The sequence below is a fragment of the Vidua macroura genome, chromosome 5 (genome assembly GCF_024509145.1).
Source record: "Vidua macroura isolate BioBank_ID:100142 chromosome 5, ASM2450914v1, whole genome shotgun sequence".
In the NCBI taxonomy this organism is placed as follows: Eukaryota; Metazoa; Chordata; class Aves; order Passeriformes; family Viduidae; genus Vidua; species Vidua macroura.
Genome location: NC_071575.1, coordinates 53,463,083 through 53,479,051, shown reverse-complemented (window position 1 = coordinate 53,479,051; position 15,969 = coordinate 53,463,083). Strand labels below are relative to the sequence as shown.

At 43.9% G+C, this 15,969-nt stretch overlaps 2 protein-coding genes across 6 annotated transcripts in view; both read left to right on the top strand.

Moving 5' to 3' along the window:
• The window catches only part of ZNF800 (zinc finger protein 800), a 53,056-nt gene extending 41,535 nt beyond the window's left edge, over window positions 1-11,521 (top strand). For 2 of the 4 annotated variants that reach the window (XM_053977515.1, XM_053977513.1), the window contains exon 7: window positions 11,443-11,486. In XM_053977515.1, the coding sequence (XP_053833490.1) occupies window positions 11,443-11,479 (37 nt within the window). In that variant the 3' untranslated portion in view covers window positions 11,480-11,486. Of the gene's footprint in view, window positions 1-138; window positions 207-11,442 lie in introns of those variants that run through there. The other 2 variants (XM_053977519.1, XM_053977516.1) reach the window with 2 other exon arrangements.
• Window positions 11,522-11,769: 248 nt separating this feature from the next.
• The window catches only part of GRM8 (glutamate metabotropic receptor 8), a 301,344-nt gene continuing 297,144 nt past the window's right edge, over window positions 11,770-15,969 (top strand). For both annotated transcript variants that reach the window (XM_053977511.1, XM_053977512.1), the window contains exon 1: window positions 11,770-12,292. In XM_053977511.1, coding sequence (XP_053833486.1) covers window positions 11,783-12,292 — 510 coding nt within the window. In that variant the 5' untranslated portion in view covers window positions 11,770-11,782. The remainder of the gene's footprint in view (window positions 12,293-15,969) is intronic.

The following is a 15,969-nucleotide window of genomic DNA, read 5'->3' as shown; positions in this document are numbered from 1 at the left end:
AAACCATACAGTCATTATACTAGAGGACATGCTTGTTTAGACAGTGCCCTTACACTGTTATAACATTGTAATAATTGATAACTCCCTTTGGGGGTGTTGTAATTTTTAGTTAATTAGCATCAAGTCTCTTCTCTTTAGCAAATGTTTTGTTTCACAAACCTCTCTGCTGACTTCAGTGTTCTGGCTGGTGTGGGAGAGTATTTTGCACGCTCATCATCCACTTCTATTTTGGAAACACTGTATTTGATTAATAAATATACTGTATCCTTCACTTAAATGTAGTATGTGTCCACCATTTTTGACTTCCAGATCTGTCTCCTTCACATTTCAATCACATTGAGATGCAAATTCTTATACTGTGCATTAAGAAAATCTGTCAAATGTTAGGACATGTTTGGGAGAGATGTGTCACTGTCATCCTCTAGCTCTGTGCAAAAAAAAAGGAAATATAAGAGAATATGGCACAAGACTTTGACCAGTATATAAATGGGGGCCAAGAGCCTTACTCTGCCCCCATGGCTTTGGCAGCCAGTGGTCAAGGCAACTCAGACAAAAGGCAATGGTGACCCTAGGTGAGGCTGCTGAGGAGAGCTTTGTGAGAAAGCTTTAAGAAATCTCCTTTGGGCTCCCCAGAGCTTTTTAAAGCTCTGATATTCATTCTTTGCCCTTCCTGGAGCTGTGTCAGCAATGCTTGTGCCTTGCCATGTACCCCTCTAATGAAGATTCTGATCTCCCAGATTGACTTCCTGGCTTGACCTCAGACTTGCCATTGTGACTTGTCTAGCAATCTCTGGGATATGCTGACTTTGGTTACTGCCACCAGACCTGCTGTACTCTGCTTCATAGTTTGGCTTTGGTGGGACTTAGTGTCCCTGCTGTTTCAAAGGTTTCAAAAACCCATTTACCAAATAATGTTCATGTGCTGCTCCTTCCAGCAGAACAATGGTTTCCAGCTGCTAAAATCTTCTAGCATATTGGAGTTTGTTAGACAGATTTGGAAATTAGAAACTGCGAATATTCTGATTCTGAAAATATCTTGCCTGGAAACCAGGCTGCCTTTCCTACATGATGGCTATCTTTCTTTTTAAATTTTAAGCTTTTACATCTCCTTCTCATTGCTGAAATGTTTATTTGAAACAAGCCACAGTTGGGGCCTTCTAAAGGTACATTCTATTAACAGATGGTTGCACACTTTCTTTGGCCTCCAGATAATGCTTTCTGCCATAGTTACTGATGTGGAATGCCTTTTCTCCACCTTTTCTTTTTTCTCTACATAATACAATTTATAAAAAAATATTATTCTTAAAGAAGTGCACACAAAGCACCCAAGTTTCAAGTTCTTTTCTTTAATGATTATGTTTCTTGAAAAATTCAAACACGCTTTTTCTATAGCACCTTGTAACTCAGAACCCAGTAGTATGCACTATCACTTTAATGGAAGTCAGTGACTTTGTGGTTCTGTATTCTTTAATGGCTATTAATCAGCAGGCTCTTGCTGAACAGTGATTATTCAAGAGGTTTTATTGCCTTTGTGGGCTTAATTCCCATGTTTGAATAACTCAGAAAGTCACATTTCTCAGCTAAGTAGCAACAAAAACCTCATCCAAAACTCAGAGCATCTTACTTCACACCATTTCAAATTAAAAAAAAAAAAAAATCAGGTCCATTTGAATGTTATTGAAAACTGTACTGGTGATTGCAGTTATGGAAGAGGGCCATTGGAACATGAGTTACTTTGCCGAAATCACTGCTTAGATACACAGAAGTTCAACATCTTCTGTGTAAAAGAGGCACAGAGATTGACTGATGCATTTGGTTTTGCTCGGCTCTAAAGAGATGTTTACAGTAAGCATTTATTGCAGGCAGTGGTTAAACCTGCAGCCTCTCAGGCCATGTCTCTATGATCCATTTTAGCATGGCCCTGCCAGTCTCATTATGTGTCAGATGCTGCCTGTGACGGTCAGGAGTTCACAAATTAAAAAAAAAAAAAAATTAAGATCTCCTTTATGACAGCTTGGTCTCCAGAACTGGATTTCTTGTCTTCCAAGTTACTTGTGCAGGTAGTAGCTGTCACCAGCCCTGACATTAGCCTTGTGTACAAACTAACATTAGCTACTCTTGGGTTTGAATCAGAATGAATCCTGCTCAGAGAATCATGGATGTGTTTTGCCTCTCACCTGTGTCACCTATCCTCACAGAATGGCCATGTGAAGCTTCTTATTATCTTCCCTCCAATTAATTTTCTCTGTTTGCATTTAGTTAAAACACAGCAAACTTCAGTTATTCATTTATTTATCATATTCCCACCAAAAAAGTCATTGTGGTACTCACTAAAAGATACACCCTCCATGCCCTCAAAATGGTCCTGGAGAAAAGATGTGGCTAGAAGAAATAGGGGAAGACACCAGGTTACATTCATGTTGGTGGCCAAGCTGGAAGCACATTGGAGATTTCTGTATCCTAATCTTTTGACCTCAGTGTGTTTCTGCAGCTGCAAGATTCACACAAGAGTTCAGGCATCACCTGTGCCCTCAGGATGTCACTTGGTTTTGCTTTGCTGAACTTTCTGTTAAGCTGCTGGAGAAGCAAAGTATAAATGCAGTTGGAAATTGGTCTATCCAACACTGATGATAATTCATGCATAGCTAATTTTCCTGATGGGAGTAAGGGAGGATATCTGGAATGGAATTTTGCTCACAGTTGAACATCAAGACATTGAGTCACCCATATGACTATATTCCTGATTTCTGAGATAGATCATTGATACCACATCTCCTCCATCTTCTGTCATGGAATATTTTGAGAAAAAAATAAGTGCAAACATGAGATAATATATCCTGCCTAAGACCTGGCTGTTTTCCCAGTGCCATTTTGCAATTGTAAAAGACCCTTTCCATAAGAGAAGTTACAGGCTTGAACGACTCATCGAGCATTGTCTGAGTCCCGTGGTTTGCCTGGGGCAGACCTTTAACATAAACACAAGCAGTAACACACAACAAAGATAATCATGGAAGCACTGGTTGGACATATTTAAGCATTCTTGGAATTCCTCCTTCCAGCAATGATGTTCTAAGTAAGTGAGACAGCCCTGAGCGAAGCAAAGAAAAATGTTCCTTTTAAGGAAAGTAGTTCAGACTAGCGTGAAATAGGAAGATGGAAAAGATCTGGTTGATGTCAGGAGCCTGACGGGGCTATCGTGCCCCTGGGGTTTGGAGCCCCGTCCTGCTGCCGAGCCGTGCGGCGCCGGCGCCGCGGGTGCAGTTGCGGGCAGCGCCCTGGAGGTGGAACCTTCTCACCGAGGCTGAGCGGGCGCTCCCGGGCGGGCGCTGCGGCCCCGCCGGGGCTGCGCTCCCGCGGCTCCGCGGGGCCGGCCCGGGCGCTCCCGGCGTGGGGCATCCCTGTGCGACGGTCGTGTGGTGGGCAGAGCGTTTAGGAGCGCAGCAAACTTCCAGAGCCTTCCGGCGAGGCGCTCCCGCCTGTGTCCCTCAGCCTCCGGGATGGCCCTGGCTCCGCGCTGCCGAAACCTCCCTGGTGTCGGGGGATAAAGGGGAACTCCGCCACCCGGGATCCGAGCTGCGAGCCAAACCCGGGGACGGGACAAGGAGCGTCGGGAATCTTATCCTGTGTCATCGATCCTGTGGCAGGGGACGCGACTCCGCCGCCCGCGGAAGGCGGGATGGAGATGGAAGCTCCGCACCCTGGGGGAGACCTCATCAAACAGACCCGGCCCGCGCCGGTGACCCCCTCTTTGTCCCCCTCCTCGCTCCCGCTCCCCCACAGCCTCAGCCTTTACTGGCTTCCTCGGCTCAGAAATCCCGCGGCACGCGTTTGCCGGCACCGCGCCCCGGGCGGAGCGGGTGTGCCGGGGAGGGCGGTGCCGACGGCGGGCGGGCGGGCCCGGAGCCGCAGCCCGCGACCAGCTGGGGATTCACGTGGAGCCGCGCCGTGCCGTGCCGTGCCGTGCCCTGTCCTGCCGCGGAGCGTCGCCTCCTTCAGCACCAAGAACAGCTACAAGTGTGGCTACAGCCCGCCCCACCGAGCCGAGCCGAGCCGTGCCCCGCCGCTCCCCGCCGCGCTGAGGCGTTCCGTGCCGTGCCCCACGGTTCCATGCCGTGCCCGTCCCGCCAGAGCCGCGGTAAGCGCAGGCAGCGTCGTGCCGCTCCCGCCGACGCCCGGGGACTCCGAGCCGTGGGCTCCTGGCGCGGACCGCTCCGCCGGCGCGGGGGGCTGGGCCGGGGGCTGGGGTGTTTTTTTGCTTGGCTGTGAACGGCGTGTGTCCGCCGCTGCGACTGAGCGGCAAGGCAGCGGAGGGTTGGTATAGTCACGGGCGCTGAGCCACTGACCCCAAAAAGTTACCTTGTGGATTTTTTTCTGTTGTTGTTGTTTTTTTAGGGGAGGAGAGGAGAAGTGAGGAAGGAGTCAGTGGAGCAGGTTCGGCTTGGCTGTTGGCGAGTGTTAAACAGCACGACTGAAACCGCTTTCCTGGATACCTGTCCCAGGCTGAGCTCTCGCATATTAAGCTGACGCTGCTGAGGGAAGCTGTCTGAGACGAGGCTTGTACAGAAATTACCTCATGCCATTCCCGATCGACACCGAGTATAATTCCAGGGACCTCCACAGTAACATGGATATGCAACTCTTTTCGATCAAGGTATTTGTGTATCTGTGTGTCGTCTTTAGTTCTTATTTTAAGCAGAGAGGAGAAGGCAAATGAGCGTTTTGCCTCAGTTAAGATTTTTGGGCTGGGGAATCCCGGGCAATCCTCTCCGCCTGTTTCGTAGCGCCGGGAGCTTTTATTTTTTTTTTTTTTTTCGTTAATTATTTATCATTTTTATTGCCGATATCCTCCCCCAATCAGATCTAACGAAAGGGATCTCGGACACGGTGCCGTCACAGCAGCGAGCAAAAAGGGAGAACCTCGGAGCTCCCGACCAGTGAGGTGTCCCCCCGGCCGTCTTAGCCGGGTCTTCTCCCACCCCCAGGGGGAGGGGGGGACAGGGGTTCCCCCGCGCTCCCCGCCACCTTGTTCACGTTTCGCTGGCCAGGAGGGAAGAGGGGGCTTCCGCCACTCCGGGGGCACGGGCCAGCCCTGCCCGCCGCCGCCAAATTCTCCGGGCCCAGGGTCGGGCGAGGTGCCGGCCGCCCGCCCATACCTTGCTGGGTGGGCTCAGCTTCCTTGGTTCCGCCGAGGACACCCCCGCGTCCTTGGGGAGGAAAGGGGCAGGAGGATCCCCGCCGAGCTCCGGGAGCTTCTTCCCCCGAGGAAGAAGGCGAGAGGCTGCACCGGCACGAGGCAAGGGCTTAACTGTCCTCGGTGTGGAGCAGCACCCCCAGCGCTGGCATGTGCTGATTTCAGGAATGCAAAGTGTTGGCAGGTGAACGTATGACACGGTTAAAAACCCCAGACCAAACAAGCCAAGCAACAGCAACAAAAACCAGAGAAATAAGAAAACCAAACACAAAAACCGTACAACACAACTCAAGTAGTAAAAATCAATCAGTGACCCAAAGTGCATGGAAATCCGGCATTGGCATTTTGGAGTTTGCAAGCTTCGGACCTCTGGGACCAGGGATTCATTAAAAGAGACTTAGGTTTGCATCGAGGTGGGAGCAGAAGCTCATTAAAGCTGACTAGTTGATGCAAGGAGAGGAAGGAATCACCGGCGGCTGGAAATAAAAGGCGACGCTTGTTTCTGCATCGCCGCTGACGGAGGTGCAGCACTCCCGGCCGAGGACCAGGGCTCGGAGGTGACCGGCGGAGCCCTGGCTTCAGCCGGGAAATCCGTATGTGCCCTCCGTCTCCCGCCCACGGGCCGCCTCGGCTGCAAGGTCGCGGCGGGAAGCAGCTCAAACCCGTCCTACGGCCGCTCGCTGGAAGGAGCGAGGCTGCGAGGAGAGCCGCGACCAGGCTGTGCCGGAATCCCTCCACAGCACACGCTAGCTGGGGTACGGATGAGCCTGGGAAGAGACAAAAAATAATAAATCGCTCGGCTAAGTAAAGTGGAGAACAATAGGGGGCTCCCTTCAAGGGAGAAGCGCAGCGGTGATGGGCGATGGTCGCGGAGTCGCTCGGGGAGAGCCGGCTCGCCCAGCCCGGGGGCGCTCCCCGGGCCCCTCCGCTGGGCGGGGCCGGCCTGGCTGCGGTAGCCCTTCCCCGGGCCGGGAAAGGTGCCGAGCCCGCGAAGAGCCGGGAAAGCACGGAGGAGCCTCGCGGAAAGCCGGTGCGTGGCAGGCTGTTGGCTCCCGCCGGTGTGCGCCGGCGGCAGGCGGAGAGGGGCGGAGGGGCAGAGAGCGGCGTGCGGTGCGGAGTGCTGCGCGGGGGGCGCGGGGTGCCGGGCGGTGCTGGGCGCGGGGGGTGCCGAGTGCGCGGGATGCGGTGCAGGGTCCGCGGAGTTAGCTGCGGTGTGCTGTGCGGAGGGCGCGGGTGCGGTTCCTGGAGCGCTGTTCGGAGTGCTGTGCGGAACGCACGGGCGCGCCATACGCCGGATACGGAGAGCGGGTTATGGAGAGCGGGATGCGGAGCGATGCTTGCCCGGGGAACTCGCCCGAGGGACTCGCCCGCTCGTCGGGGTCGAGAGTGGACACAGTGGGGGACTTTCCTGCCAGGTGACCCGGGACAATTTCGGCGTGCGGCTGTGTTTCGGGGGGCAAAGCCGTTCTTGCAGATCACCGGACTGCACCAGCCGCGCCTGCTCTGAACACAGCTGTGCGGACTGGGGAGCGGGAGTCTGGTGGGAAGAGGGTCAAATGAAAGCAGAAACAACAGAGAAAGCTCTCCTAGGGTGCCTGGGAAAATCTTGATCATCATTTGCTAGACCAGAGGTGAAACCTTTTTCTGAAGGTGGTAATACTGATGGGGTTCATTAAGTTTTAAGTCCAACCAAGGGCAGAGGAAAATACTCAATGTAGTTTCCTTTTTAAAATTTGTAGGCTCCTCTTAGTCTCACCCCAGCAGAAGGACCTGTGTTGGATTTTCACAGGGTATCTTGTTTCATAAATGGATATTTGCAGGGTAGGAAGTGAAGGCAGGTACTCTGGGGTATTTGAAAAGGGGCTGATTAGGCTGAAGGTAGACATCAGACTACACAGGGAAGAAATAGTTCCTGTAAACGAGATGCTGAGAGTGATTCGCCTTGAAGTCCTGATTATTGTGTAAAGGTTACCTCTGTGGCAGGGGCACAGCAAACCATTACAGAGGAGCCGAGGTAGATAAGACTACTTACATCAGTGAAAAATTCTCTTGCAAGCTAGGAGTTGCGATGTCAAGGCCAAAGGTTTTCCAAATTCCCTTTTGTTGTCAGCAAAACCCATTAATCTTCTATATGTGTCGGGCTACTGTGTGCAGGTGGCAACTCTTTACCTGTTCTCTGTGGAAATTCAGCTATTTGCTTGTTGTGGTATGCTGTACAGGAGAAAGAAGCGACTTTTTTGAACACTGAAATGAATGTTAACAAGAGAATTCTTTCATAGTTCAGAGGTGTCAGTAGTAAAACATCATAATAATCAAATTTGGGTTTTTTTCCTCCTCAGAACTTAATAATGGAATTTGCCAGTGTTTTGTTTTCATTCAGTAAAACCAGATCAGTTTTGTATTGACTGGACAGTCTGGTATTTTGTGAATGGGTTTTCACTCTAGAACTTCTCGTATCCTAAGTCACAGAATATTTGCTTTATTTTATCTTGATGCAATTCCAACCATGCTTTAAATACAATAACAGATTAGTTTTTTTGGCTCAAACAAAATTTTAAACATTTTTTCTGAGGTATTTTTTCCCCTCACTTGATGGCTTATTTTGTCGCTCAGTAAAGGGTTCACGTAGGTCTGTCTAACAATGTCAGCTGTAAAATGTCCATCCTGCCTATGCTACAGAGAGTACTCCTTGCTCCTGCTTCTATCTGTAATTGTGAGTTTTCTTAAAACTGTATTCCTGATGAACATATTGAATCTTTCTATATGTTTTCAGCAAAAACTTCAGTGCCAGCTGAAGGTGCTCTTTCAGGAACCTTGTTAACAAAATAGAAACATTTCTTATATTTATTTAAGTATTTATCTGTCACTCAACCCATTATTTAGACCTTTTCATTAACATAAAGAGGTTCCATAATGAGCCTGTCTTTTAGTGCTGTGAGTCTGTGGTTGGAGTAACGACTGGTCTGGGTTCATTCTGATGCACTGGTTCTGGAAGTGTGGTACAAAAATACACAACCTTGAGTACCAAATATCGGATAAAGCTGAATGATTTTATGAAGGAAGTAATTTCAGAACCAGACACTACATGCAGAAGTTTCCATCTCCTCTGTCTTGCAGTACTCCGCCTCCTTAGGTTTAAAAATAAATATATATTCTAGCAGAACAAGTGGAGGTTTGTGCTGAAATACTGACTTTAAAAATAGCAATATGTTCTGATAATGCGAGATATTTTTAATGAAATAAACCCAAGAGAAGCATGTATTACAAGGTGACTGGAAGAGATGCTTTGTGGTGCACCTACTCTTGGGCTGTGCAGAGGAAATTATGAATTTCTTCTCTGAACTCAAGTTTCTAGTGAACACCAGCTACTACAGTGGGGAACCTGATAAATCAAGAATATATTGCATTAATTCAAACTTTTATGGTCATTTGGAAAAGGACAGCATTTTACTTCAAATGAAATCTCTGCACATAAGAAAAGTTCATTCAGGCTTTATAGCCCAGAGGCCTGTGCTTTTTTACTAAAATTCATTGATAAAAATGGAATTAATTTACATCATATGCTTTCTGCTTAGCTACACAGACTTAAAATGTTCTGTAAAAGGTAATGTTAATCAATATATAAAAAGCAGTGTGCCATGAATAAATTAGGCAGTATAATAGAAGCTTTTATTTCTTAGGTAACATTAAAAAAAGACTAAAAGGTCTTAAATTTTTAAAAAGAACACTTAAACATTTTATTTCTGTTTTATAGACAAGCAGTGGACACTTGCAGCTAAGAAACATACTTTTCAGGAAACCATGCAAGATGAGACAAAGCAATTAATGCTTATGAAGGCTATAATGTTGAAAAATGCTAATTGCCAATTCATTTGATTTTCAGTCAGTTCCAGATAAAGTATTAGACTGATGATCTTGGGCTCACTGTAGCTTTATTGTTGTTAGAATTTAGATTGCAATAGCTGAATTCATCAGTATTTGTTGCATGAAGACTGACATTTGCTTTAATTTCTGGGCATTCTTTGGCTGTAAGGAATTAACCTGCGGCTGAGAAAGGGGAAAAAGTAGTGTTTCTTTCCTTCAGGAATATTTTTCCTTTGTCGGTGGTGCTTTCTTGTTCTCCATGTAGTGTTAAATAAGAGCAGTCCTATCTTTTATTGCCTTAGTGAATTTCTCCCTGCCTGGTTTATATATACATGCATGGACTACTGAGTTCATTGTGGAACCATAAAGCAAATTGCCTCCATACCTATTTTAGGTCTACTCATTACTATTTTTAACCCGTAACTGTTTTTTTTTTTTTTTTGTTTTTTGGTTTTTTTTTTTTTTTTTTTTTTTTTCTTTTTCCCTACTATGGCAATCAAAACAACAGGTAATTGTGTCTAGTTAGTAGTTCAAGCTTTTCTCTATAGTGTGGACCATATGAGAAATATCCCATGGGCCTGGATCAAATTGCACTGTAGTGTGAGTCAAGTTGTTCAGTTTGTGAATGACTCTGAGTTTGGCTCACTGGGCTGAAGCCCAGGCAGCTTTGTAACCTGTATGCCTAAAAAGAGCCAAGGGAGGGTGATGGGATTATCACATAAAACAGCACAGATTTTGTACGGCTTGGATTGAACCCTGAGCCAAATTCAAGCAAAACGAAATGTCAAGAGGCATGCAAAGTCCTCTGTGCTGTTCTCAATTGCAACAATTTTATTCATACCTATCAAATGTTTCATTTTCAACTGGTTCTAATACCAGATCACAGTGAGATAGTTTCACATTCAGTAAAAGGCTTTCCATTGTGAATCTTTTTCTCAGGTCTTCAAATAGCCATCATTTGAAGACTACTTCAACTTCTGTGAGCTTAGTGTTATCATGGAAAGAAATAATGTAACAAAATTAGTGTAAGATGAGGATTATCAATTTAAAGCATTATCAAAGTGAATTTTGAGTTTTGTTGCCACATGATATATAAAATTTTTGTGGTTTTGTCTGTACTTGTCTTCCATGTGTGACCATATTTTTGGTAGTAACCAGTCAGATCACTAAGGAAAAAGTAGATATTTACAGATGAGCCTGATGCCTGAATTTTTTGTACAGGCAGTGATATAGGCACTTGTTCAGTGTGATCAATTTCATAGTAAGTAAAATTTTTGTAAAAAAAAGGATAAGGTAAATTGTACCCTAGGATGTCCACTGCTCTCCAAAGCCTGTAACAGATGTATTAAGAGACTGGTTCAGATGCAATTGCCCACAGTGTACCTATCTAGTATCAGGTAAAATTACTTCTCCCTTTCTTCTCCTCAGAGGTTTAAAATTTTATTCAGGCACGTATAATTTTGTTAAGAGTTGAAATAAATAAATGCCTTCACTTGAGAATTAAAGTGTGGGCAATTTGGAGATATTTATAACAGTCAGTCAGGTGTTTAGATATGTGGGCTGAAATCCCCATCTTGTTAAAATCAGTGGGATCCCTCCAAATGTCACAACATTGTTCCTATTTAATGTGGTCCAAATGCAAGCAGAGAATAGAGAAAATAGACCTTGTTAATGTTAAATCTCAGCTCAAGTCAAACGTTGGATGTTTAGCTGGTTTCCTAACATAACATGTTGTGCTCTTTTTACTTGAGAAATCAGCTACCTTTTCATAAAAATAATTTAGTTAGACATTATCTTGAAGGAGATTTAGATATATAGTTAGAACCCCCTCAAAGTGAATTCCATTGGAGAAATAATCAGTCTAACATCCAAATGAATTGAATGTGCTTGTACTGCATTGGATGAAGGGTGTACTTAAATTCAGGCGCCCTGATTACTCCATTGTCATAAATGAGCCCTCTCCAGGAGTGAGAGTGTAAGTGGTTATTGCACTTCTGTAGGCTGGAGCAGAATAATAAAGTTGAACAGAATAATGCAGCAAAACAGAAAATAGAATGTGTTATGGATCAGGTCTGTTTCTGGGTGCCATGCAACATGAAAGTAAATATGAATTACTGTTCAGAATCTGAACACCAAGCTAAGTTTAGTTCCCCTGATTCGGCTCTTGCTCTGCTGGCATCATCAATTTCCTGGCTTATAGTACAGTGCAGCCAGGTGTTCAAATTCACTGAAGGCCAGGATTTGCTAAGTTAGAGCACATTGAAAGTAAAACCTAGGTGATGTAACTGCTATTCAAAAGTAAATACACTGAGTAACAGGTATAAAACTGCTGAAGTAAATGGTATTTCTCACTGTTTTTTAAAATTATTTTCTATTTTTTTTTTCAGAAGTACCTCAGCTGTAGGGCAAAATACAAGGACATAAGCTACTGACCTCCTTTTAGCATCAGGACCAGACATACTACCCTACTCCTCACCATCAATTAACAGCAATTGAAAAACCGCCTCAGAAAAGCTGGTCAACCCATTCCATCAGTGGACATCTTTTGTAAAACACATTTTATGTACTTCTGCTGAGATCTTTTTTTCTACCTACCTACCGCATGGTTCTATATTACTTATTGGGCACTGATGGTAGCCTCCAGAAAGTGCAGCTTCAAATGGTCAGCCTCATCCTTTAGCAAGAAGAAAACCTGGATACTGGATAGCAACAACGTCTTCAGAGAAAATGGTATACGAAGGCAAACGATTGGTTTCCTGCCATTGTTTCTTCCTGTTAACAGCCAAGTTCTACTGGATACTCACTCTGATGCAAAGGACTCACGGCCAGGAATATGCCCACTCCATTCGACTGGATGGGGACATCATCTTGGGAGGACTGTTCCCTGTTCATGCAAAAGGGGATAGAGGGGTGCCTTGTGGGGAGCTCAAGAAGGAGAAGGGGATCCACAGACTAGAGGCAATGCTGTATGCAGTTGATCAAATTAATAAAGACCCTGATCTTCTTGCCAATATCACCTTAGGTGTCCGTATCCTTGATACGTGTTCCAGGGACACTTATGCATTGGAGCAGTCCCTAACATTTGTGCAAGCATTGATAGAAAAAGATGGTTCAGACGTGAAGTGTGCAAACGGTGACCCACCTATTTTCACTAAACCAGACAAGATATCAGGTGTGATAGGTGCTGCAGCAAGTTCTGTGTCCATTATGGTCGCAAATATTTTAAGACTCTTTAAGGTAAGTAACATTTTCTTTTTTTTTTTTTTTAATTTCAGGAACAATGAAATAAGTGGTTGTGTTGTCATACCTTCAAAAAAGAAAGGACACTTTTCACATTGAAAAATCTGAAATGACACTTTTCACATTGAAAAATCTGAAATTTTCACATTGAAAAATCTGAAATGCCCTTTCAAAGCAGAGGGAGGAAAAATACCTAAAAACAGTGTTTGCAGACCCTATTTTAAGGAACCAAGTGCTTCTCTTAAAGTTCTGAGCAATCTGTGCACATTATAACTCTTTAGAAATTCGTATCCTTACTTTTATACTACTCAAATTTGCTCCATGTTAAGCATTTATCCTCATCAAGACTATGTTAGGATTAATTTCTCAAATTTCCAGGAGAATTAAAAATAAGATTTTTAACACAAATAAATTTTTTTGAGGACCAGATAATTTCCTTACATAGAAAGATACGCCAGTAATAATCTAGTGCTACTGATGTGCATGTCTAGCCAAATGAAATGTACTGTAAAATCTTTGATTTTTTTGAAATTTTACCTCCTCCATATTTCATGCAAGGTGATATTTTTTCTAGACTCTGTTATCACTTTGTGAGAGGTTATTTTTAGGCAACACTTCTAGTGGCATTTGTTTCCAAATACTTTATGAAGCTCAGACATTCTAGGCAATGGAAAAGGAAACCTGCCACTTGTAAATTTGCTAAGTTAGATGGGAAGATTAACACATTCTAATCAATAAACTTGGATGGAAATGATCAGGCAGCAGATATATAATTTTTAATCCTTTGTAATGGCAGACAGATGATGGTAAGTTGAGCACTTTTTTCTATGTGCAGAACAATTGTAGCTTATGTCTGAATCTATTACTGTCCTGCCACCCCACTGTTCCTTTCATCCATACAGAAATCTTGCCTTATTTCATACAACTTTACAATCACCAAAACCCACTTAAAGACCATTTCTTTGACTTTGGTACAGAAGATTCTGGTAATGTTTAATATTGCTGTTATGTATTTTGAAAACTGTTGCACTTGTTTTCTAATTGCTGTAACTGAGATTGATTAGTAGTAAAGAAAGATTGGCCTTTTTTTTAATGGTTTCTCAGCAAAGTGCATTTCAGTCATTTGAATGGAGATTTTAGTCCTTCCTTTTGGCTCTCCCTCAAAGGAAATAATGATGGATTTACAGTTCAGTGGAGGAGCAAAGTGACTTCTGGGTTGTGGTCAGGTGTTCCTTCCAGTCTCAAAACTGATGCTCAGCTGCAGTTACTGCACAGGTTTGAGAGTAGTGGACTAGTTCTAGCCATGTTTTACTTGTGAAAATCAAGTACACAAAACTGAGCTAAACCTTAAAAAATGTTCTATATGGAGAACGCCTCTTGAGTTGTGCCTGATGGGGAGGTTTTTTCTGTCCTGGGAATCATCAGGCATGTTGCAGGAGGTGTCTATTTTTCAGTTCACATCCTTTTTTGAAGTTGTGTTATCCTATTAAATAATGCATATTTATGAAATAATGATAGATGGAATGGTCAGTTTAATACCCTTTGTAATGCAGGGCCATGTAGACGATGACTTACACCCAGTTTTGAGTTGAATAGGGTTCTATAGACTGATTTAAGAAACTAAGCCTGGTAAGACATGCATTAACTGTGAATTAAGAGCAGCAAGAAGGAAAGAGGCCTATGAATTGTCTAAGATAGCAGCAATTTGTCTTCTGAAACCTTGACAGCTACCTCCTGATTTACATTATGCAATAAGATTGCAAATAACATTCTACTGCAGTCTTAATCAATAGAGGGTCATGTGATATCCCCTCTGGGGAAAGATCTTATTTACCCATTTAATTGATGTAACACAGCTGCTGGCAAAAGGAGGAGACATCTCTTTTAGTTTTAAATATAGATCCTGTACAAATATTCTTAATAATGAAAAAAATGATGGACCAGCATGCAAAGTCTGTTTTTACACTTTCCTCTCCAAAGTGAATCTCTTCATGAGTAAAGGCTTCTGGATAAGGCTCTGGGTTAGAAGCACAGTAGAAACCACTCACAATGGTTATAGTCAAGAGGATTAGGAAATTAGAGGGTCATTTTCCAGAAACTTAAATGTATAATCCAGTTTGGGTTGTATTCGGACCAAAGACATAGGCTAAAATTCTCAGCTGATGCATTCCCACAACTTTGTAGCTGAGGACCTGGACCTTGGCCTGTGCTCATAGGGGCTCCAGGCATGAATTTGTGTTTACTGTATCTTGGTATATGTCAAGGTAGGACCCTCAGCTGGGGTAAATGTCTGTTCTTGCATTGAAGTCAGCAATCACCATCATGCAAATGCCTGTTTCCATTTTATCCAGGATGAGTGTGATTCATCCATATTTCTGTTTAACAGTACTATTTAGAAAGCTGAACCTGTAATTTGAAGTTCAGTATTGCTTTAATACCTGCTCTGAAGTTCCTAAATGTCAGGACTACATATTTTTGAGAACATTATTGTCTGGCGAAATTTTAATTTGTAATGAAATTGTGAGAAGTATATTATATCTCTCAGTGTGAATACGCAAAGATAGTCTAAGAAGTGCTACTCTCAGCAGCTTGAACTTTTATGCTGCTATTTTTCTTTTTCTTGCAATTTTTTTTTCTTTTATTGATTTTATGACAGAAAACATACAGGTCAATAGTTCTATCTGATGATCTGGTGGATAGCACAAACTGATAGTAAATGTATTCTTTTATCTAAGTGTTTCCATGAGAAGAGGGGAGGGAGGCCACCACAGAAAATGACCCCTATCTATAGCCTTTCTCCTGATCAAATGGCTTGCCTTGAATTCTTCTCTCTCCTTTTTCGTTCTGTGAATTTTGAGGTGCCTTGCTGCTTAACAGCTGATTTTCTGTTGGTCTTACCCTTAGTAGGTCCAAAACATTAAGGCACAAATTTGGACAGACTAAATTTCACCTGCTGATGGTTTTAGACTTTTCAGAGGCATACAGGAATAACTGGAGCATACAATTATGTGCAAGTGGACCTGTTATTCCTTGAATATCATCAGGTTGTTAGTTTTTGCTATAATTTTAAATTGTTTTTATCAGGAAACATCAGGAGTGGGTTGCTTCACAAAGACAACACAGACAAGAGACTGTAGACTGGTAGGATCTTTTGAGGAACTGGCTGTCTCAGTTAAGCAGCTCTCACTAACACAAAGGAAACCTTCCTACTGACTCAATCTGTCAAAATATTATTCTTACATCCATCCCTGTATTTGTTTTACAGAAATTCTGTTTTCCTTTAGGGTGCTTAGGCATGACTAGATGGGAACTTATATCTGTTTTGTGTGACACTTATGAGTATCTGGGTTGTTTCCCAGGCCCCCCAAACTTGGCCTGGAGGAAACAAGAGACTATGTAACTTAGCTCACTTCATGTGTTATGTTCCCTGTATTAAAATCTTCTACTTGTTTAATGTCTGAATAACTTATGTCAATGGTTAAAATCTGCTGGAAAAAGGGGGGTGTTTGTTTCTGCTTGTGTCCTCACATCTAAACCCCACTATGCTATTTCTGCACTCCTTGGTACACTCCATCTGTCACCTTCACACATCTTCTAGCCGGTGTCTCACTAGGAGCAGCCTAGGGAAGATGATTTGCATGCAAATTGAGATGGGTGGACGGTATGCTTGTGAA